This window comes from Phalacrocorax aristotelis, chromosome 2, assembly GCF_949628215.1.
Source record: "Phalacrocorax aristotelis chromosome 2, bGulAri2.1, whole genome shotgun sequence".
Lineage (NCBI taxonomy): Eukaryota > Metazoa > Chordata > Aves > Suliformes > Phalacrocoracidae > Phalacrocorax > Phalacrocorax aristotelis.
This window is the reverse complement of record NC_134277.1, coordinates 25334075-25358779: the sequence shown is the minus strand read 5'-3', so window position 1 is coordinate 25358779 and position 24705 is coordinate 25334075. Positions and strand designations below refer to the sequence as shown.

Here is a 24705-nt window from a genome sequence, read left to right as displayed (position 1 = left end):
TAGGTTATGCTGTTTCCCTGCTTCATTTCATTTGTATGTTGCATCCCTTCTATCTCTCTTGCTAAAAACGTGTGGAGGAGGGCGAGCTCATACTGAAAATGATAAATGCCTTTGTTCACACACCTGAGAACCAAAGATACAATGTTACCTCTTTCTGCAGCTGTTTTCCCAATTACTTGTGGCTACACTGAAATACAAAGCCTAGCAACCTTTCTATTGATAAGGCAAATCCAATACTTCTATAAAAGTAAGAAATACTGACATACAGGAACACAGAGAAGGCCGCAATTAATATACTGAAATAAGGATATTTTCCATCCAATTAATTGCTCCAATGAACACATTAAAAAAGGTTAAATAATCTGAAAAGTCCAGGGATTGTTTGGGGATTTTTGCAGTTCCTATTAAGCTTTAAGGCTGCTGTCCACAACGGTCTCATTAAATTGTCTTGTCCTTAACTGCATAAGCAAAATTACACAATATTAGACGTCCACTGGCACTGCACATAAATTATAGCCTACGCTATACAGTTAAGGCTTAGTATACGGTAAGCCTGGTTAAGACGCCTTTGACCACAGTTGTTACCTTTTGATGCCCACAGCGGCGGCTCAGGAATGCCATGGTGCGTAACCCAGCTATTCTCCAGCAATGCAGCACCCGTTCCATATTCTCAATTATTTTGGTTCTCCAAGCACTTCACTATCTTTGAAATCGTAAGAAAGGTTGTCCCCCCTCCCCCTTTTGTTAGAACATGTGACAGCCCTTCGTACGCTGCAGCAGGTGCTGAAGAAAAATGCTTTTCTATTAAGTCAGGATGTCACTACTTGGGTCGCGAGACAGCAGGCAGACCTTCATCATTTTTGCAGAAGTTATCTCCAGGGAAAACCATCAGCATGTTTTATTTCCACACTATCAACTCACTCTTATCACGGACCATCATTCTTCAAAGACAGCCATTTGAATAATACTTCAGACTTGACAATAGCTGACAGATGAAGAAACATATGACATTAAACAGCACCTACTAACAAAGTGCTAAATATGAGTTAAGAAAAAAAGGAAAAAAGGAGAACTGGACCATTATTCCATCAGCACTAATTACAATACAGATTCATGAACCAGGAAACATATTTTTATATAAATTCCTGAGAAACTGTATACAAAGAAACTGTTTACAGAGGTAAAAACAGTGAAAGAATGGAAGTGAACATTGTACCAAAATCAGTGAGAAGTGATAGACACTAAAGCCTCGGTAGAGGCACGTTCTTTGGCACTGGAAGGAATGGCAACTCACCTCAGCTGCCACAGGCAAGGTTTAATTCCCACCACGGCTCCGTGCTGTTAGGGTTTCTTTCTTGTGTCAGAAAAACAGCAAAAATTCATGCCTTCCCTTCTCCCAAACTCAAACGTGATCACTTCTTTCAAACCAATTTAAAATTGTATGGAACAACAGAACAAATTAAAGATGTTAAAGTGTTTATTTTAGGAACATTAATAAAAATAACAAGAACATCTTCAATACTGTACATTTGTTTAATGAATAATATACAGCAAGGAAGGTTATTTAAAGTGTACAGAGTAAATGGGCACTTGGCATTAGACCGGTGCAAGGGACAGAAGGGCTCATTGCTTGTTGCAGCATACCGGTGAGCTAGTAAAAATGCTCACTGAAACACCTCTATGAAAAGAGGAAAAAATCACATTATAGAAATATCAAAAGAACAATAAAAGGCTTAAAAAAATACTGCTTTCTTACTGTGCTGGGTCTGCCTGGGAATGAAGTAACTTTCTTCATAGCAGCCCGTACGATGCTTTGCTTTGGATTTGTGGCTAGAACAGTGCTGGTAACACACCAGTGCTTTGGCTTTTGCTGAGCACCGCTTGCACAGTGTCAAGGTTTCATTTTTCCCCACTCTGCCCAGTCCAGCAAGTAGGCCAGGAGAGGGAGAGCAGCCGGGGGGGACACAGTTGGGGCAGCTGGGCAGAACCGACCAGGCCATATATCACCTGCTCAGCAACAAAAACAGAGGGGAGGGTAGGCAGAGGTCTGCTCTGGGAAGTGGTGATTGCCTTTGCATGACTTGTTCCCCCTACCCTCCCTTTCTTCACTTATTAAACTGTCTTTATCTCAGCCCAAGAGTTTTCTCACTTCTGCTGTTCCCATTCCCTCCCTCAGCCTAGTGTAAGGAGGGATGAATCAAGCTGCTGACCAGGGTCAACCAAGTTGCTTGGGGTTATTTTGTTGGTTTTTTTTGTTGTTTTTGTTAATTATACATTATGCTTGCTAAATAGTGACAGGCTAATGTGTCTTCTTCAATTTAGGCACACAACTATGTTTATTTGAAGAACGACCTTCTTCCAAGCTTGCTAACTGAAGTATTTTTTTTCACATCAGTGATATATCCAAAGTACATATTAACATTTCCATGACTGAGCTGAATTATTCAAAGACAAATACGCTCCCCTCTCACAACCCTTAGACATTAAACTCTTGAATCTCTTTTTCCAGAGGTAAAAAAACCACTCCACCTAATTCTCACATTATGGTTGTACAGTACCAACATCAGCTACTTCTGCTATGTGAAGCTGTGCTTCCATGGTGCCTTTTATTTTTATTTTGAAAAAATACAGTAGGGAAAAAATCTTCATTTAGGAACACAGGAACAACTGTTTAAGTGGGAGTTAAGACTGAATTCAAACACGACTGTGACTATCAGCTACCTATATCAAGTAATAAAATACATTTTTAAGAGGAGGAAAGAGTATTTCACACTTAAATGTCATCATAGAAAAAAACAGCAAACTTTTCAACAACCAAAAGCATTTATAAAAAAAAATGAGTTCTATATAGGTAGAAGATAGAAATATGCATTTCATGAAGTCTTTTATCCACTCCTAGTTTTTCAACCAGGAAAAAAACCTGAGCCCAAGGCCCAGTGAAAACAAACTATCTTCCTGTATTCCAAGTTACAGCTCTAGTGGAAGGTACTCAGCTTTATTCGTTCTCAAATCTGCTGTATGGATTATCAGAATCCTGGAGAAGACCTGTAAAACAAAACAGAACTGCATTTATAATTTTCTTACCAGTATTACACAAAAACCTTGAGTTACTGACCTCAGTGTAATGGGTACTCCATATAACAAAACCAAAAGGCATTTTTTGTCTTGTAGTAGTTGCTCGATCAACAAGACGCTCAAGAATAATAATAAATTAGAAGTGTTCTAAGAGCTCTAATTTCTCACACTACAATAATAAATAGGTATTTCATGATTTAGCAGGGACAGAACATTTCTCTGTGAAAAATTCTTACAGAAGAAAACATTTCTCATTTATGAGGTATACCCTACAAAATGCATTTCTGAGAGAGTCAGGTCTACAAACATCTAAGCACGGAGATGGTTCAGGAAGAACAGATTCAGACTGGACAGGTTATACATTCAAGTTACTATAAGATCACCATCCTTTTAAAATGTAAGATGCTGCTACTTTGACTTAGTTCTACTTCGATTAAACACAACCATCTGTCACATTCAGCCACCTACAGCACTTCTGCAATGGGGCAATGTCTAAGAACAAATGAAGATCACTTCTACATGCACTAAAGCCTCCAGGGACCAGAACAAGAGCATCACATAATCCAGGTTGCAGTATGTTTCCATCCTGAATATTCTTTATGACTTCACCAGAATACCATCACAGACAGCAATGCAAAGCCATCCAGTTATGCTGAGTGTCTGGATATGCATATCATCTTCTGTAAGGGTTAGCTGAGCAATCGCTGTTCCATACAGCAATTATTTCAAAGAGACTTTAAACCACACACCAGATTTGGGATAGGCAGAAGCAAACACTGAAAATAAAGGAGTCTCATAAGAGTCTAGAGGCTGACCTTTTTTTTTGTGGAAAAACAGGAACACTACCGCTGTCTTTTCCACTAATATTTTTATACTTACATCTGGCAAGCCTGGACTCTTCTCTAGCTCATTTGTTTAGGGCATGGAGACAGAAGACAGCTAAGCCAGACAATCCCAATTCACAAATGTTCAGCTTCACAATAGTGGAAGAGAAAGATTCCACTAGTGACCGCCAAATCTTGTAAGAACTCCCCTCAGACCTTTTCATACCATACCTCTTTTCCACATGTGCCTGCACACAGATACTGAACGTTCACTGCTCTGTCCAAAAGTCAAAAGCTAATGGCACTGAAGCCAGACCTTACTTTTGTCTACCTTGTTGCACTTCTTTTGAGCTGCCAGGTTATTTTAAGATATATAAACAACATTAAGATACATACAACCACATTAGGAGTGGCTAAAGTCACTTTTTCAACCTGGAGAAGAAGAGACTGAGGGAGACCTCATCACAGTCTACAGCTTCTTCACAAGGGGAAGAGGTGGGGCAGGCGCTGGTCTCTTCTCTCTGATGACAGGACTCAAGGGAATGGCAGGAAGATGTGCCAGGGGAGGTTTAGGTTGGATATTAGGAAAAGCTTCTTCACCCAGAGGGTGGTAGAGCACTGGAACAGGCTCCCCAGGGAGGCGGTCATGGCACCAAGCCTGATGCTATTCAGGAGGCACTTGGACAATGCCCTCAGAGACATGGTGTGAATTTTGGGGTTGTCCTGTGCAGGGACAGGAGCTGGACTCAATGATCCTTGTAGGTCCATTCCAACTCAGGACATTGTATGATTCTAAGATGTCAATCAAGAAGCACAACTGCTTAATGCTGACTATTGTATCAGCAACTGCAATTAACCACCTGATAGGGAAAAGCACATATTAAGGAATAAGTATGATGAATCCTATAATTACTCAAATTGGCAAGATTACAAGCAGTTGATTTGTAAAGAGTTAAAATCAAAGCCAGCCCTCATACACAATGCCTTTACTTGTCAAAGAAGGGGTAGGCCAGTCACATTTATAAAGCTCCAGCCAGGTAACATGAAATACTATTCACCCAGTATAGTACCTTGCATCAAAGATACTACCCTGTCTGTATCTACTTTTAAAAATAATAGTTTTTTAAAATATTCTTATAAAATATTTTTAAATCCTTTAAAAATAAAAATATTATTTAAGAAATAATCTTTTAAGCATTTGTGCAATAAGAATATGGTTAGATCACAGCATTGTCAAAAATTATCTACAATATTTTGAAATCTTGACATTTTTATATTTTTAAACTTCTGGAAAGCAGTTACTTCTCAAATTTTAATCTTACCTTTCACACGTTTAAACAAAGAGTTGTAATGTCTGTTAAGTCTACTCTAGTTGACAAGTAAGTTAACACACAATAAAAAAAGCTCTTATCCTTGGCCTAACATTCAAGCTTTAGTGCCTTTAGCTAACACTCCTGCATTAATATAACCCCATCCCAAATACAGAGAAGAAACATCTACTTCATTTCCAGACCACCATCACCCTTCCTTCCTCCAGACACATTGATACTTTGGCAGCTAGGACCTATGGATTCTAGTATCTTTAGTTTCATGAGAGACAACCGAGTAGCCCAACTTTCAAAAATTTTTGCAGTACTTCTGTATTTCACCCCCTCCAAATATAAAACACATCTACACACCATTTACAGAAAAACAGTAACAGTACTAGAAATTAATGGTTTTTATTACAATTGGCATTGCATAAACTCCCTGCACTCATTAAATTCCAGTTAGAAATCAAGACACCAAAGTTCAGAAAATTTTCCACAAAGCAGCAAGAGGCAGTACCAGATTCCCTAACAAAATTAACTTAGGTTGCATACCTCTCTCTGTAGAGTTTGGTAAGTGCTTATTATGACTTTCTAATATTTCATTCAAGATACATACTTGACACTTCACATGTCTGAAAGCAGCACAGTAAAACACTAGATACTGTTCTCTTACAGCTTAAATAGCTGAAATCCAATGGCAACAATGTTCTACATCCAGTAGTGCCAATTTCAAATTAATCAGAGGTTGGTGTAAGAGTCCTGATAAGTTTTTCCTATACCATTCTGAGCAGCAAATACACTTTTATCTGCCCCTGCCCCAGCCAGAGGCCATTTTAGATAACTAGTCCTCATATTTCAAGTGAATGTGTCATTTTCACTCATTATTGCAAATGCCATTCCCAGTAGTACTTGCTTCAGTTTTACTGCATTATGTTTAGGAATTAACAGATATAATTACCACCAATAAGGCATTAATGTGTTTAATTTGAAGTTCTCTGATCTGTTTTATTGTACAATACTGAAACTAAATGGGTATTAAGAACTACAAGTCAATCCAGTGAGAATATTATTGGTCATGACTTCAGAAATTCATCTTCTGGGAAAGAAGGTGCTCCAAGAGAAACGGCGAGCCCTCCTTCCAAATAAGGATAACCACAGAGGTTACAACATCTGATAGACTTTGCTCTCAAATCTGCAACAAGTGTTTAAATTTCTTTTACCCTCAGCATTCTAAGTACATCATAAGCTTACATTAAGTAAGAGGGAGACAGCAGCTCATCACTTGCACCAATTCTTACTGAAGAAGCTGTAGCGGGCCCCAGTAAGTGGACAAAAGCAGTCTGGAGAGATATTTTAAAAAAAGGAGCGTGACAAAAAGCTCCCGTCAGCTGCCACAGCTGCTTTTAGCTGTGACACTCAAAGAGGAGCTGCAAGCCTATGCTAATTGGATAGCATGTCTGCTTCAACTAAAGCTCATGTGCTGCCTTGAACCAGACATGAGTTGTCTCTCTCGACTGTGTCCCATTTGACATGAGAGCGACTACCCAATTTGTAATTTACACTTACAGGTTCAGAGAGGCTAGATGTTTGTAGGCTCAGGAGTCTCGTTTGCAACACAGTCCATTACATGTTACTGCTGAACTTTAATATTGACACACAGGATACTTACAAGAACTTCTCACATTACTTCTATTTACCTTCGTTTTGAGGTTAATGTTTAACCTACTTAGCAGTATTTAAAACACACTCAAAAATTTCAAAGGTGTAGTAGTCAAGCATCTGTCCTTAGCTTGTATGAAGTAATGAGGCCTCCTAATATGTATGAAGTGACATGAAAGCAATTACAAGAAATTAGTACCTCTTTCCACCATATTAATTCATATGATATACTATGCAGCTTCTCAGTCATTGAGATCTGACCCTCATCATGTACCAGCACTGCCCAAAAATAGAACTAATAAGTGAAATACAAGAGACTGTATACACTGCAAAAAAACCACCCCAAACTAGTTTGTGATATGCTGCATATCTTCACCCCTTCTTACACTTTTCCAATTTATTTTTAACTCCCAAATTAACAACTCTATTCTTAACATACAGACTAAATAGCTTTAAGTGTACAGCAATATAAGGTTTCCCTGCTTTGCATTCAGAACACTAAAGAAGGTCAAGATAAAGCATCTATCTTGAACAGAAGGAACATTTACTATGACAAACTACTGAATACAAAAATCAACATCTTACAAAATAAAGGAGATAGGATTACATATCATTAAATTAGCTAATCAAAACCTTTGCAGAACTGAAGCAAGTGGTGTGGAAGCCCAGAATTATGAAAGGCAATAATTTTGTGAAAATGAAGAGATAGAATCCTTTCACTAATACCAGGCAAAATCCTGAAATAAATAAATAAATAAAGCAGCTTCTCACTAATGCTACACTGAACATACAATAGCAGCAAATGCAGCAGCAATTAAATTGTAGTTCCTTTGTGTACTACACAAGCTGCAAAGTACTCTGAATTCTACTTTAAAATTTTCTAAGAGTCAACATATAATTTGTGTAATCATACTGCATTCATATATGTGAGCAAATGAAAAATACTATCAAATTGTGCAACAAAGAAACAATTCAAAGTGTGTATTCCTGGTTGCTAAAGCTCTCTATTGCTTCCAATGCTCCCAAAGGACTGTGGCTAGAGTGACACCTGCAATGCATTATAAATGTGTAATTACCATTTAAATGGGGTAAGGAAAGCTGGTGGATGAAATGGGAAAAGGCATTCCCTTAAAGCCAACCAGATACTGAAATTTCAGGCATGATCGTCTTAATCTACAGAGCCAGGTTAACAAAGTCATTGTCCTTCTGCCACTCATCCATGCCTACTTAACTGAGAATCCTCTCTGCAATGCTAAGAGTGTAAAATAGTCTACTATCTCCATAATTTTTGCAGCAATTTTTATTAGATTATGTTTAAGGTACTAATATATGTATTTATTAGACAGCGAAAAATGAAGACAGAAGATCCAAGGCTATAGCAAGACTTACTGTATTACATCTCACTTGAATTATTTTGACAACCATTTGCCTGTATGTTATCAGAATATAAGCTATATACATAATCAATAATATTTAGGGATTCCAGAATTTATACATATTTTGTCTTTCATTTTTCTTCAGTTACATACATCCTTCCAGTATGTGCCAATTAGTGTAAGAGTTAGGTTTTTCTTTAGGACAAAGACGAATTATGAGAATCCAGGCCTCTGATATATCTGATAATACAAATTAATCTTTGAATATGCAATACAGAAAACCTGTCAATAAATAAACTTTATCTAGAAGTTTGCTATTAAATTTTAAGTTTTATACTTGAATTACGATCTTTTGCAGGTAAACTGCATCGCAAAACATAACTGCATGAAGAAACAAATATACCTAACTACTCATAAGAAGGTACGCCTTCTATTAACACAATTAGTGTATGAACTTGTTTCCAGCCAGTGATAGATTAACATGCTTCAAGTGAAGCCAAAATGACACTAGCTGCAATACAACTGTGTGCATAGTGTAGCTACAAGCAAGATTTGTTGAATTTGGTGAATCTATTCCAGAGGCACAGAATTATACAGCTATATTCCTCAGGAAACTCAGGTACTCCAACAAGATCCAACAAAGCATTCCACAAAGGTCTGAAAGTTAAGTGCTGATGAGAGAACTGTCTTCATTAAAACATAGGACCATCCAGAGACAAGTGAACTAGTTTTACAAGCAGAATATAACTGAATGCAGCCTTTTGAAACATCACTTAACCCCAGTGGAGAGCTTTGATACACTAACTGCTATACCGAATTCAGAACCTTGGTCACTCCTCTTAGCTGCACTGCCTCAAGGAGATGCAAAGTTATACGTATATCTGTAGAGTGCTGCATGTTATTTTGGAGATGTCATTGTCTCAAGTTCTTCATCAGATCTATCCTAATGATTCAAACTTTTTGAGACTGACTCTAAGGTCTCTTCCAAGGAGAAACATGCACAAAAAAGTATGTGTTTTATGTTGTTGTTTGGATTTTTTTTTTTAATCTGGACTGCTGTTGTCAACCACTCAGACAAACCTCTTGAAACTGAATTGTGGTTGAGATACAAGGTCAGGACTGAAGTTCGTGACTGATGTTTAACGAAAATTATTTCTAGTTTCTACAAAATTCTTCCTCCTGCAGCTCAAGTTTCACAGGGAATTTTCCCTCCGTTCCAGCAAAGGAACATACTTTTGCAAGTGTTCCCCAGGCAGAGAATTCCCTATAGAGATTGTCTGTATCGCTTCTGCATCAGCCAGAGATCAGGCTGCAGATTCATGAAGGTATTCCCAGACTCTGCCTATCAGTTTAATAAGAGGATGAAAATTAACAGTTTTGAGTGACTGTTCAGACCCCTAGAATCACCTTCTCTGACATTAGTGCAATTTGCATAATAAGTGCAGCATAGTTTTAGCATATCTGTCTCTGAATACACAGTACTATTAACCCTTTGAACAAATCAAATGAAAAGTGCAAGCGCTGACAAGCCTAGATAATAAGAGCCTCCTATACAAGACAGCAGGTCCTACAGTCTTGCTATGTGCTTCTCCTACCAGACCACAGCTACACTTAAAGCAAAAACAAGCTTAATCCCTTTGTTAGGCTGCATCCTCAAAGCTTCTTTTTTAAGCTTGATTTAAAAAGCTTGCTATCTGCTAGTCAGTCTATCCTCCTCCAATAACCATGAGTCTACTAGCCAATTTCAACTAGATTGGTTTATCGTGTTCAGGAACACACACCTGCCTCAATCAGTACTCCTTCTTAGGAAGACACAGACAGAATTACTTATTTTAATCAATATATTTAAATGCCTGCCCCAAGCAAGCAGCCCATCCAGCACATTGTCTCTTGCCCAGTGGGAGAGTGCAGGAAGAGAAGAGGAACATAACAGTGATGAGATCAGGTGTTCAGATGACAGAAGACATGCATCAGTAGGAAACAGGGCTTGATTACTTCTGCTGCTCATAAAGCAGCTTGTTTCTGCTGTGAATTTTAACAATAATTATTAGGAAAAAGGAATCAATTTAGATACTGAGTATCAAAACAAGATTACCACATACCATACTTCTTACGTATTTCATCATGCTTCAGTTTTCTTTCATGTTTCCTGCAATAAAGACATCAGAAAACCATTCAGACTGTTTTGAGCTGTAAGCAAAATATGATAATTATATCTGAAAGACAACAGCATTTTAAAAATCAGTATGCGATTACAAATTTTTAAAAAAGGTCAGTTAGATATCTTTCTATATAAACTTTATGTATCTATAAGATTCCCTATAACTTCTCACTAATCAATGATGACAAAGAAAAATATTGGGTTTTCTATGTATAAGTAATGTGTCCACATATATATGTACACATACACACACTGAGGAATTCATCTATACATAAGAAGCAAGGCACAATATTAGAAGATTCCCTAATGCTTTCCAGCAGGGAGTATAATGGTAAAATTTATCTGTGAATACAGTGTGCTTTAGAATCCTAACTCAATATAATAGTTCTAAAAAGATAAAACGTGTATTACTGTTTTGTTTAAGCAGTACAGCAAGTAGAAGTGAAAACTACTAGTTTCTAAAAATCCAGCACGGCACCCATGCAGAGAATAAATTAAAATATTGTGCTATATAAAAATTGGATGCCTCTAGTTATTTTGTCTAATCACAACACAGTTTTTAAGACTGTACCTAATATTGCCAAACTTTCATTGTTCACATGAACCAAGTGTCTGACAAGTCAATTTCTTCTTCCCCTTCCTCTCCTCCCCTTTGCAAAGGTGAAGGGGAAAAATGAAGGAAATCTAAATGGAAATCACTCCATCATTCCTCAGATAATCTTCCTATATTTTAAAGGGAACATCTATTTTTCTTAGTTTAAAAACAAAAAAAAAAGCTTCTGTTTCAGTAAGATGATCTAGGATCTATATATTTGGAGGAAAGGACATTGAATTTGGCAAAACAATGTTCCTCTAACAAAAAAAAAATACTGTTTGTTGCCCCTATCAAAATTCAACCGAGTCAGACAAGTTGTGACTTTCGCCCAATTCTAATTTGCACATATTCAGCAGAAAGCTGTTAAGCACTGACAGCTTAATTCACCAAAGATCCCATCTGCCCCATGCATATTCCACCTCCAAACAACTCCTACTGCTAATCAGATCCTGTGTGTCCTCAGAAGCAATTATCCTGCTTCCTATGGAGCTGAAGGGCTGAATGGGCCTTCCCCTGCAACTGCACTTATGGAAAGCATGCAGACAAAGCATGATGAGAAAGCCAAACAAGACGACTGACTCAAAACCTTCCACTACTATTTCCCTGAGATACCTCTCCCCCTTATATCCCTTTCCACTATTCAGCCTGGGCAGCACAGGAAACAAAGCAACCTGGCCAAACTGCAGGAGGAAGAACTGGGGAATCAGGGTGATGAAATAAAATTAATGTAGAGGAAGAAAGTCAGGACAGGAAGAGGAGTCAAATTTACCTGCTATGGGTAACCTGACCATAGGATTCCTGCTTTGTGTTGCATAAGAGGAAGACATTATATGAGGCAAGGGATCTCAGGAAAAGAAGAGAGATTCTACTTAAGGCACCCTTCTCCTGTATAAATCCAGTCCTTATTTCTGTATAGTTATAGTATAATGTGATATTGTGACCTTGAACTAGCTTTTTTTACTGGTAGTACTAATGGCACGTTCTTCAGAATTTTGCATACCCTGACTGAAATAATGGAGACTCACTGCTGCAGTTTCCAACTGAAATCTCAGTACTTCAGCGGTCTGAATCTGCCCTGAACAACAGAAAGCACTAAATGTCTGCTTAAGGGTAAGGGGCAAGGGGAGATTAAAAAAAAATAAATCAGGCTGTGTAGGCTTTAAACCTCAGAAACACTTTAAGATACTTCCCTAGGCTATTCAACACAAACTACCAAACATTCTTACTTTGGTTAGATATGAAGGGTAAAATCTGTAATATTTGTCAAAGTTTGAATGTTTCACAAGCAACCACGACTGTATCATATCACCCATGACTAAATCCTTGTACAGTAAATAAGGCTTAGGTATACATCAACTGAAAAGAATCAGACACAATTCTGAGCAGACAGCCACTGAATCAGCCACCCAGAGGTGGTTTATTGCACCATTCACATATTACATTATGATCAACTGAAGTCACTTTAAAGTCTTCTGAGTTGGCTCTGTTTCTTAATACTGCTATTACTCCATCTTCTATATGCTAAATTCTTGGCTCTTCATGCAAGTTGTCCTCACTGCTGTAAGCCAAGAAAGTATTTTTCCTTATACTAACACAATTGACATAATTTTCCATACTTGGTTTTTCACAAATGAGCTGCAATCCTTTCTTTCCCTGTCCCCCCCCTCCTTGTTCACCCTTACCAGTACACTACCAAATTATACTTGGCAGTTTCTCTCATTCAAGATCTCATTGCTTTTCATTGGTTTATCAACTTCTAGCACATAAATTGTAATTTATAATTTATATAAATCTAACATATAAATTACCATGTATTTGCAGCTGTAAGTAATTAAATGAGTGTACAGAAAAGACTCACTACTTGATGCTACGTTTAAAAAGGATTTCTCACAGAAGAGATGACATCAAGTCAAATAAAGGACTAAAGCTATGCAGTAAGATACCTGTTTTCCTTCAGTATTAGTCAAAAACTGAACTCCATGTTTCCTTCCCCTCCTGCCCCTCACTAGAAGTGCAAACTCTACATATCACCACTGAGAAGGTTGGGGGGGGGGGGGGGGGGGGAGGAAATCACTGAAGTGACAGCTAGTTTCTTCCTTTTGGAGACAAGCAGAGGGCTGATGTCATTACACTTACTCTTCATTCTAACAGCCATCTAGGTATTCCAAAAAGACACTTCCTAAGTACCCGTAATAAACTGAATTTTAACACAAATTTTAAACTTACAAAGCAGACTTCTACTGTGTACCTGAAAAGCCAGGAAATATTAGGTGCTGCAGTTATCTTGAAGGTTGCAAAAAATCACACACTATGCATCCTGGGCCTCCTTACTTTGTTCTTACCATTCACTAACAGAACCATGACATGAAGCTCAGGCTAGTCCTGTTCTTCCATTGCCAACTGATCTGAACAGCTGTATATGAAGTAGCTGTATCCCACAGAAGAAAAAAAGAGATGATAGGGAAAAAAAAAAAACAGACACAAGGTCAATGCTGTGCCTATTTTCCTTACACACTATTATCTGAATATCTATCCAGCTATTTTCAGAAACTATGTGAAGACTTTGCAGGTTGTAGAAAAGACAGACCACACAGTACAAGACAGCATCTTCCTCTGCAGTTTGCTGGTAAAAAACAGTTTGTTGAGAATATTAATCTGTTCTACAGCCTGCTACTAGCAATTTATCCTCCTAAAGACTTACAGGAAGCAAGCAGGGGGTAGGGTGAGGTGTTCTGGTTGCTGGAAGTGGCCTAGTCCTCATGTTTTTCCATGAACCAACCAACCCCTCCTCAGCCACACAACAGGTACATGTTCGGAACATGAGAAACACCCAGGGCTGCTGCTAAGCTCTCGTCTGCAATTAGAACAGTTTCTCTGTTTCACAGACACACTCCTGAGACAAGCTAGGAAAGAGGGCTGCTGCTTTAAGGCTGCAGCAATCATTCTGGTCGAACAGTCTGCTCCCAGCAATTCTTGTTCCTAGGCTTAATTTGGGAATAGCATTGGTCTTTGCTGTGCTAATTGCCTGGTGCAACACCACTTGCTCTGTGTGCACACAGAAAACCCTACATTCCAGAAGTGGAAAGGTTATGGTACACAATCACAGTGGAAATGTTATGGTACACAATCATCGCCTATACACCTGGTCACAAGCCTTTGCTTTGTAATAAATATAAGTGTTTATTTCACTGAACAATGTAGCATAATACATCACAACAAGGCACATGGTTTTGACATACAAGATATTGGTATTCCTCACAGGATCCTGTCTCTTCAGGAGAGAACAAAAGCATTACAGGAGAAACATCACCCTCACACTAGCACTCTGCCTACTGTGCCATGACTAGGTTAGAGGTGGATTAACAGGTGGAAAATTTCCCTTTTTTCTGATCCATTGCAAGTCGTCAACATCACTTATCTGAGAAGCTGTGCTGCATAACTGTGTGTGAGCATGCTTCCTAAAGGGATACTTCTTACCCTTCTGCACACATTCATGTATGACACTTTCAGCTTACAAATGAAGATGTTTATGAAAACAAATTTACATCCATTCTCAGATAAAATTTGACACTACCTTGCAATGGTGAAAGGGGAAGTATTGCTTTCCACTCTGTCCTCAAATAAATGCTCTTTTCTCCCATCGCTGGATTCATGCTGTCCCTGCATCCTGTGGATCCCAGCAATCTTCTGGATACATGCTGAGACTGTTTATCAAACTCGCCCAAAAGATTAAACACACCTCAAAAACCCCACAGAAATGTGAAAAGCTTTCTGCAAAACAGATCTGGCACAACATTCCTTAGCAATGTGCTATGCCTTGGGCATGAAAGAAAAGTAAGAATGATGTTTCCATCAGCAGTTACAACAGATGTAGAATGCTTTTACACACTATCTAGAGGGTTAAATTAGTGGCACCATTAGACTTAAAAATATACATTTTCAAAACAGTAATTTTAGCTCAACTACACTAGAAGACATCTAATTCGCATCTTCCCTCTGCAGAAAGTTACTTTTAAGTTCATACTTTCCTAAACAAGCACAAATGCAGAACACACATTACTGCAACAGTTAAGTCTGAAAGGTAAAATTTGTGCAGAACAAAGACAATTGTTAAGTTTAAAAGATACTACACTCCATTACACAGCTAGCAGAGAAATTAAATAGATATTTAACTGCCAGTATAATAGCTCTTAAAAAAATAAATATCACAAAAATAAAGCTAACCATTCAAGCTTTGCACTAAGTCAATCTCTGAAAAATTCTTTCCTGTTAAACATCCCCATTGCATCCTATTCTATTGCCAACAAGTTCAGGAATTTTGTACAAGGCTAAAGGATCAACTTAACCCATTACAACAGAATCTATTCTGCTTCCTAATATCACAATGCCTGCTTCAGAGCCATAACCACTGCCAGATTCAGGGCAAACAGTTGCTGTATTTGCTTATATAACTTGGCAGTTCAGACCCAGAAAAACAACAACAGAGTTAAGACAAGCAATTCTGCCAGCTCCTGCAGTCAGAGGCATGAGCAACAGTAGGTACATCTGTAAGACAACCTTACTGGCTCCCACTTTCGTGTCAAGTCAGAAACATAGTATGTTTGAACAAACCAAGCATGTTTGCCTGCCTCCCTTGTCTTCTTATGCACATTTGTAATAGAGAAACTTGATATCTTCACACAAAAGCTCACCAAGGGGTCTCATCTGGGAGTATGCCTTGCTCCCTGCAGTCCCTGCTCATATTAACAATGAGTCTGAGTTCAGTAGAAAACATCAGGCATCAGCAAGGGAGCAAAGGTGCCCATCAGTTACTTGGCAGCTAAGTATTTAGAGAATATAACCAGGAAGGGGCAAACCTAGGATCAATTTGCGTGACAGTCTGTGGGGATTCAAACCCACACATGACAGCTCTAATTCTAGCATTAGTTTGGTTAGGACTCTCCTGTTACCTTGAAGCTAATCCACTGTGAATCTCCAAAATAAAGACCATGAAGGAAGTATTATTCAAAAGATACACTGGGATTATACCAGGTATTATGGTCTTCCCTATAAAAACTGTTTATCTAAAGAATAACGTATAAACCATGAAGAGTCACTGGAGAACTAAGCTATAAAAACCTACATCTGAAGGAATGCTGTTCTCACTGAGATGCACTGTATCACTGCTGACTCTTGCACTTCTTTCTACACTGTGCCACAGCTTGAACAGAAAGGATGGACACATGGGATTAAGCCTAAAGAAAAATCTATGACAAAGTTTTCTATTTCCAGCGCAAAATTTGTAACAGGTATGTCACTATCAACTTCTCTACCTTTCCCAAGCAGATTTTTAAATAAAAAGAACCAGATACCAAATGAATCCAAAAAGTGGTTTTCATCTTGAATGCCAGCCTCACTTAGGCATTAACTCATGCAACAGACAGGCATAAGTCCAAGCAAGACCAGGCAAGACTTCAGACACATCCCTCCTGTTTGCTCTTGACTGGCACAGAGCTCTTGTACCTGCCACAGTGAGCATCAACCTATTCACTCCCTGTTCACTTACAGAAATACAGGCTCCTAGTTAGGTTCACAAATTTCACAATAAGCCCCTTTTCATAAAAACCTGACATTGCTGTGCCTAAATCCATGATACCTCTTCGTTTAGTACTCCATGTATTCCTTAGAAGGGCAGAATATTCCAATACCACCAGGAAGTATATAGCTATACATCAAACTGTCAAGACTTACCTCTGAAGAGACTGCAGTCTTCGTTCCTCTCTCTTTCTAGCTAGCCGTTCTTCTTCTTCATCTGGTCTACTAGAAAAATAAGGAGGGAAGGAAAGCATAAGAGGAAGAAAGAGCAATTTCAGTGCTAGGCAATCACTGTTTAGTCATTTGACTTGTTTTTGAAAAGGATTTATAGTCTGACCTCAGAAACTTTCATAGCAATGTAAAATTTCACTGCTGAGTAAGTATAATTGACAAATTTGTAGAATTACCCTTTCACATTTTATAGTACCTGAATGCTTCACCCACTGCAGCAATGTGCACTCCAGACTCCACAGGGCAGTTTAAAATCTCTTAGGAACAGATTGTAGATTGTTCCAGAAACAAAAGTCCTACTCGCCATTTTTCCCCACGTGTCACACCCCATTTTGGAGTAAGCGTACTGCACATACATAGTTAAGTCCATTGTTGTCCCCTGGAAGAAGATTGATGGTTCATAAGCCTTTGATGCCAGAAAAATTTATCTTTCCAACAACCATCATTATCCAATCTCAAGTTGCCCCCAGGAAAGCAGTCTGCACGAACTGTCTTGGCAGCTGCCTTCCCCGTTCTGGAATGAGCAAGGATTTACCTGAGTGCATCAGCTGTGTGATTCTGGGAAACGCTGAGCCTACACAGCACATCTGAGCTGTGCATGTGCAGATATGCTCTACTGAATGCATGCACTTAAAGTTTGTGACTAAGCTTCACTTAACCATTAGATACACCATATTAGAATTTTAGAACTCTAAAGCAAATGCCAAATAATATTTATTTGTCTGTATTTTTTTCCTGGCAGAATTCAGCATTAGTGAATGGACACCTGCCATGTTTTTCCAGGTGCTAATCATTTTTCAAAACTGAATGCATTATCTGAAGATGTTTGATATGAATATTTACAATACTGACACACCTGCTAATAGAGAAATGGATAGTTATAGTGCCACACATCTGCAGCAACCAACATAGGAGTTAAGCAATAGTGACATCCAGTGGTTAATTATAGCATGTCAAATGTTTTAACACAAAATTTACAGATACCAGCATTTAAAATCTGAACTCACTTTTTCCATCTGCTCAATTGGTCCATACATGCCTTTGAACATCTGAACTACTGAACTCAGTAATTCAGATTCCATTTAATATTTCCTATACAAATTTTCTCATTCCTTCTTTCTTGTTTCCATGAAAAGAGTTAGAAAAATCTTGGGGAGTTTAGCAGCAGGAAACATGTGGAGCAGCTCACCTTTACTGGAAAGGTATGTTAGACCCTGTTGTAAAGCTAAACAATTCCTCATATTAGCATGTCCAGGAAGACTAGAAACTCCCATTTTGGGGCATCCTTCTGTAAAACTACTTTATTGGAGAACCCAGTGTCTAATAACTATGCTCACTGCTCACTGGTGGTGCAAAATACAAACCCACCAAAACAATAAAACACTGGTATAGGACTCAGAAAATCTATTTCTTCCCTATAATTAAAAGGAGCATTAAATATCTTCTGATTTCTAGACACTTTGAAGGAATTGAGGTTTTTCCTCAAAATTCAGAAAATTTGAAATAATAAAAATTCTAAAAAGTGGTTGTTAAAGTCAAGAAGTTCAAAAGAGTCTTTTCGGTATAGTTTCATGAAAGTTCTCTCTCAAGCACATGGAACCAGACTCTTAAAGTCAAAACATAGGATAAAAATAATGAACTGAGACAATGCACCAATAGCCCTAGGAGTCCTGTGGTAGGGATGGACTCAGGTGAGCCAGCTATGTTACTGATGTGGGGATTGATGCACCTAAGTATTCTCTGTGATCAAGGAAAACGTAAGTGCTGGCTTCTTAAACACTGAAACCCCACAGCTTAAAAATTCCCAGACGGAATCCTGGTGCTTCTATAAAGCAAGGTTGCACCTGAGCTCTGAGACAATACCTGTAACAAGTCAGTAAAATAGATCTAATACTACATTGTGATTTCTACAAGCTTTCCTTCTTCTAATTCATTAAAAAAATTCTTTTGTGGAAAAGGAGTCCCCAAACTTTTGCAGACAGCAAAAGAATTCCTGCTGAGAATCAGTGGGTTTAAAGACGGTAATGTATCAGGCTCCAGTAAAATAATACATTCTGAATCCTCCTGAAATAAGCTGGACCCCACTCTGACAAGACCTTTAAATCCTCTGAGTGTCAGAAGATTAAGCTTGACACCTTTGGAGTTCTGGCACAAGATGACTGTCAACTAACCCTCTATTTCTGGAATTAGATGTTACACTACTGATTGACGACTTAACCACTAAAACTGAAGTCTGGCACAAACCTCTCTCTTCACAGGAATCAAGGTTTATTTGTTGGCATGTCAGCCACAGGGGCCTACTCAGTTCTTCTGCAGGGGAAGTTGACAGATCGTACATAAAATCTAAAACAGTTCTATACAACTTCAAGGCTTATCAGCACAGGGCTAAAGCGTTACCAATTTTTGCAGTAGGACAGATTTGGTATACCAGTCTACCAGTAGAATAGGTGCATGTATCTTCCTCAGGGAACAGAGAAGGGAGACATGCTATTTACAATTGTTTTCTCCTTTTTTGAAAGCCACAGGTGTACCATACTTCTCTGGCTTGAAGGTCAGCACTAAACACTGTACAGCTGCATAAATTCTTTGAGGGTTGTGTTTTTTCAAACAAGAACAATGAACTACAGGTACCCGAGTACAGAAATTATTTCAGATGAGGAAATAAGGTCCACATTTAGTTCACATGAGTAGTACTGAAGGACAAAAGGAACAGAGCTAGCTGAAACTACACTGCCCAGAAACCTGAGCTCTAAAACTTCAGTGACACAAGGAAGCATATTGTGCTGTCCAATAAACAAGGCTTTCCAGACATGTCATTAGGGAATAAACCCTGATCGCTTCCCATGGAAGCACTGACTTGCCTATTTTACCTGCTTATCAACTACTTCCCTCCCTTTGAAGGATACTAGCCAATTAAAGAAGTAAGCTAGTAGGAGGGAAGAAAAAAAAAAGACAAGTTTTACAAGGCCTCCAAGGTCTAAAAAACACTTAAGTTTTTGCAGTATTACTTTACTTGAAAATAAGTCAGTCACTCAGTATCTTAGAGCAAAAAAAGTATCATCTTAGATTGAGATTGCTTTGTCAAATCAGCAAAGACAGCTAATCACTTAGATACTGTCTGCTGACAGATCCCAGAGCAAACTCTGAAGCATGGATACCGAGTGCTGTAGAACATTGGTGCTCAGTTATTTCTTACCCACCTGGTGCCTTTTTGCTGTACCATGAGCTTGCCCTGAAAGAAATTATTTGTTCTGTTATCACAAGAAGCAAGTATTTATTTGGCCATTGAAATTTTTCATGTCCAATCTTAATAAGGAAGTATAAAATATAGAAATGTAAAGCAATAGCTTACTTAACATATCTGTGATGCTACCCCTAATAAGGTTAGTGTTAATCCAGCATCATTTCTACTTTCATACTACCTGTCACTAAACACCTCTTCTTTTTTTATGTCTCAAACAAATAAAACACGGTGATCAAAATTTCTTCCAAATGAAAAGATTCTTAGTATATTGGAGAGTAAAAACTGTAGGTAGGTAGGGAGGACCCACACCCAAAGTTAGAAAAGGAAACAAATATATGTATTTACCTCCTGGAACGCCTTCTGCAGTAACAGCAGTAACAGCAACAGACTGCTACAGACACCAGAATGAGTCCAGCAACTACAGCTATGGCAATAATTAAAGCCTCAAAGTTTACTGCAAAATATGAATATATTCAACTTGTTAGACTCCAGCATTAACATTTATCTTTGATAGTTCTCCCCCTTCTTCCCAAGCACTTTTTCACTGCTGTATAAAAAAAAAAAAATCAAACACAATTCTGCACGACTACCCCAGTTAAAACTCAGCATATCATGTTAGAATCTTGCTACTATGCATAATCTACACAGAACAGACATTAAGTAAAATTGCTCTTTACATATACCGAATTATTAAAAGTCATCCTGTAATACTTTAAAGGATATATATCTACTGTTGTGTTTCCACAGTTCTGTCCTCCCAGTCACAACCTTAGCCCATGTACAGCATAAACAAAAGAAGTCATATAGATGCAGCATTAGTGTATACACATTACATGCATCACTTAGAGGAAGAGTAATATGAAATAAGACCACGATGTCAGAGGATTTGAAGGAGCCAATATAAAACTCTCCATAAAATTCCTAAATCATTTTCTATGTCCAGAGAGTCATCACCTACATCCAAAGGTTAACAAATGGGGGGTGGGGTGTATTATTTTAACTGCATACACCAAAACAGCTGTAGCTGACTGATGTCCTGGAAAAGAGTAAGGCCCAAGAAGAAAGCAAACAGGGCTGATATAAGCAACACTACAGACATGACTTTGAGGAGTTATTCAAAGGACCTAAAAAAGGACAAAATGAACTCAGTCAGGGAAGCTGTATCAACAGAGATAAAAACAAACACCCCTTCCCACACACACCCCACACTGTCTATTTTAAAGCATGATGTGGAGAAGGGACAGGGAAGCTGTTTTCTCCCCTCCCCCACATAAGACCCTCTGAACTGTGCCAGATTGAGCAGCTTCATGCTGCTGCAGTAATACAAAGTGCTGCACATGCACTGTCTACTGCTTCAGGACACTAGTGATAAGACAGTTAAATTTAGCAAGTGAAGTTCAGAGGGTGTATCCTCTCTGATCACATGCACAAGCCAAAAAGTCTGGTACTTCTCTACAGATTTCACCAACTCGCATCAGGCCGAGGAATATTCTTCACAGATCTTGCCAAAGATTAGATCCCAGCAATTTTTTTTTTTTTGCTTGTGTGATATAATTTACTGGGTGTCGTTTATAATACAGATTAATACATAGTTTCTACTTATAATACACAGGTAAACCCTGAACATGTAAGTTTTGAAAATAACACATTTCACCATATCCATTTTTCATTGTTACTCCCCTACAAGTTACAAGCAATTAAATATACTTCATTCAGTGAAGCAAAAACAAAAAGCAGTTTTAATCTCCATTTGATTTTTTGAAGTATACTATTTACTTTAAATGTTGTTTCATTGAAGAAAAAAGATATTTTGAACCTATTAACAGAGTGCAGAAAAAGATTGTCATTTTTCAATCTGCTTTCCTGTCTCCACTATTTCATTTGCTTATTATTCATAAAAAAATATACAATTAAGCTACTTTGTATTGTTGCTTCTACACTGCTCTTTTTTGCTTCACTGCTAGTTAATAATCTGTCAACATGTCTTATTCCATAAAACTTGTAACTGGAAGCCAGTCATTTGTTTTTGACTTTGAGAGCTGCAATATTCAGCTTCATTTTCAGGAACACTGAGCCAACACTCATCTCTATTTTATTGGCAAAAAGGAAAAACACCAGCATGCTCACAAGGTAATTAGTTTTCCTGCTGTGTCTGAAGGGGACAGTCTCAATAATACTATATATCCCCATGGCATCTTGCTGCATATAATTTGTAAAAAAATCTATTAAGGAAATACATATCTGGGGGGTTTGTTGTTTCCCTCCCCACACTTTTACCTTTTTCTGCTGAGAATGTGTTCCATTCTCTGTTTCAGCTGCATTCAGTCTAGGAATACAAATGGCACCCAAGCTAGAAGCCATTTCTACAGCAGGAGTAAACTGCCAAGAACACCCTTAGTATCAGTAGATACCAATAATGACACAAATGCATTTCTGTATGGGTGTGGCTGGGACCAAGTTAACTTTCTTCACAGCAGGTGGTATGATGCTGTATTTTAAATTTCTGGCTAAAACAGTGCTGATAACACACCAATGTTTTGGCTGTTGCTGAACAGGCTTGAAGAGTATCAAGATTTTTCTCAGGTTTTTTTTCCCCCCTACTCTGTTCTCTGCAGTGAGTAGGGCTGGAGGTAGGCAAGAGATAAGCAAAGTCAGGAGGGAACACCTGACCCAAACTGGCCAAAGGGATATTCCATACCATATAATGCCATATTCAGGAAAAGGAAGTGGGTGGAGGGGTATCTGGCTTCCAGGGTGGCTAATGTCTGGGGACTGGCTGGGCATCAGTCTGGCAGCTGAAGGTGGCAAGTGATTTCCTTTGCTTGGTTTTGGTGGGTTTTTTTTCCTCCCCCCATTTTTCCTTCACCTGTTAAACTGTCTATCTCAATCCATAAGTTTCCTTGCTTTTGTTCTTCCCATTTTCTTTCTCCATCCCACTGGGGCCACAGGAGGGAAGGAGCAAGCTGCTGTGTGGGTACTTAGCTGTTGGCAGGAGTCAACCCACCATTTTTCCAGAAAAAAAGTTTGCTTAACAGTTCATAGTGACAGCATTTAATATTGAAAGCCCAATTTCCTTATAAAGAGTGTCTTATCAGTGAAATGATAAACCTTCTGTAGCTCTAAAAAACTCCAAAAGTCTAAGCATAAATGCTTTCTCTCCCAGAAAAATGTACAGAGCCCTTCTGCTAAGAACAAAGAATTGGCAAAGTTCTCTTGTATTGTCCAATCTAGTCCCTCGGTTTGCACGGATTATATGAAGCAGTAAAGTTCAGAAAGTTGCATGCTCCATTTTAACAGCAATCTTCTACCTCTGCTACTTCAATTTAAAGACTACTCCATAACCTCACTGCTCTAAGTGTGATAACTTTCTTCTACTTTACAGATAACATAGTCACTGAGAGTTCATCTCCACTTGTTTTTGCCCTTTAGTCTCCTGGTGTTCACGAACAAATACATCAAAAGCAGTAAGCCTTTGCTTTGCTGGACTGAAGATGTATTCTTATTTCATATGACAAGCTTTCCAATGTCTTATTTGTTCTCTGTTCCAGTCTGCTCTGGATTTAGATCTGTATACACAGTATTGCAAAAATAGCTCCAAAGATTTCACCCTAATGGCAGCATATGCACTGCAATGTATTTAGTAATGCAAAAGGAAATCTAAGAACAATTAAATGGTGCAGCACTACATTCTACAGTGGCACTCTGCAGCTTCCTTTTTAACCTTAACTGTACTGCGTTCAGCACCCACAGGCCACACTTTTTTCAGTTGTTTAAGGAAAAACAGCATTCAAGCATTTTTGGGTGGCTCCATTCCTGTGGCAGTGGTTCACTGCTGCCACTGGAATATACTATTTAAAAACTATAGATCCAGGCATATCATCCAACATTTTAAGAAATTTTTACAAAGGTAAGAATGATTGCCCTTTGTCAATGGAGTATGACCTTATTTCTTTGTACCTCAGAAGTATGGTTTAAGAAACAGGTAAATTCTGACTACATACATAAAATACTTGGAACATGCCAACATCAGTGGTTCCCAGTCTAGACTTCAGCATCAACAGAACTTCACTACATACTAAATATTTTAAAGCCATTGGATCAGCCTAACTGCACTGGCTGTTCACAAAGAACCCTTAACAACAACGATTTTATAAATCCAGAAGATTAGGGATCACAGTTCCAAGTCATAACCACTGCCTCCTCCCCGCCAAATAAATTATCAGGGTACAGCTCTAGTAAGCAGTAGTCTTACTTCAATCTAATAACACTCATAAATAAGTCTCTACAGCAAAAGTAAAATTAGTACCTACTCCAGCAAACTCCCCATCGAGCATTTGAGAGCGAACATAATGAAGACGGTGGCAGAATGCTTCTTACAGGGTAATCAATACAAGTGTTGTTGGTGTAACACCAAAGGCACTGTGCAAAAGAAAAAAAAAACCAACAAGTTATTGATCTTCAAAACCAGTTTACAATTTAGTGCTCCTCTCCACAGACAGAATTCTTAAGTGCATACAGTACTGTACAGATATATTGAAAGTGCTTTGTAGTATAAAGCCTAAGGAAGTCCTGATACAATTCCTAAGTAAGCCTAAACTGAATTGTGAATAAGTACATTTTGTACTTATAGGTAAGGGTAATAAGTATTTACACTAG

General features: G+C 38.3%; 1 protein-coding gene across 1 annotated transcript in view; it reads right to left on the bottom strand.

Annotated features, from left to right (window-relative positions):
* Positions 1 to 1459: 1459 nt before the first annotated feature.
* The window catches only part of LOC142052543 (pituitary tumor-transforming gene 1 protein-interacting protein-like), a 33825-nt gene continuing 10579 nt past the window's right edge, over positions 1460 to 24705 (bottom strand). The window contains exons 3-7 of the mRNA XM_075082790.1: positions 24360 to 24468; positions 20395 to 20503; positions 16731 to 16799; positions 10347 to 10393; positions 1460 to 3045 (exon numbers count right to left, since the gene is read on the bottom strand). Of these exons, the coding sequence (XP_074938891.1) occupies positions 2996 to 3045; positions 10347 to 10393; positions 16731 to 16799; positions 20395 to 20503; positions 24360 to 24468 (384 nt within the window). The 3' untranslated portion in view covers positions 1460 to 2995. The remainder of the gene's footprint in view (positions 3046 to 10346; positions 10394 to 16730; positions 16800 to 20394; positions 20504 to 24359; positions 24469 to 24705) is intronic.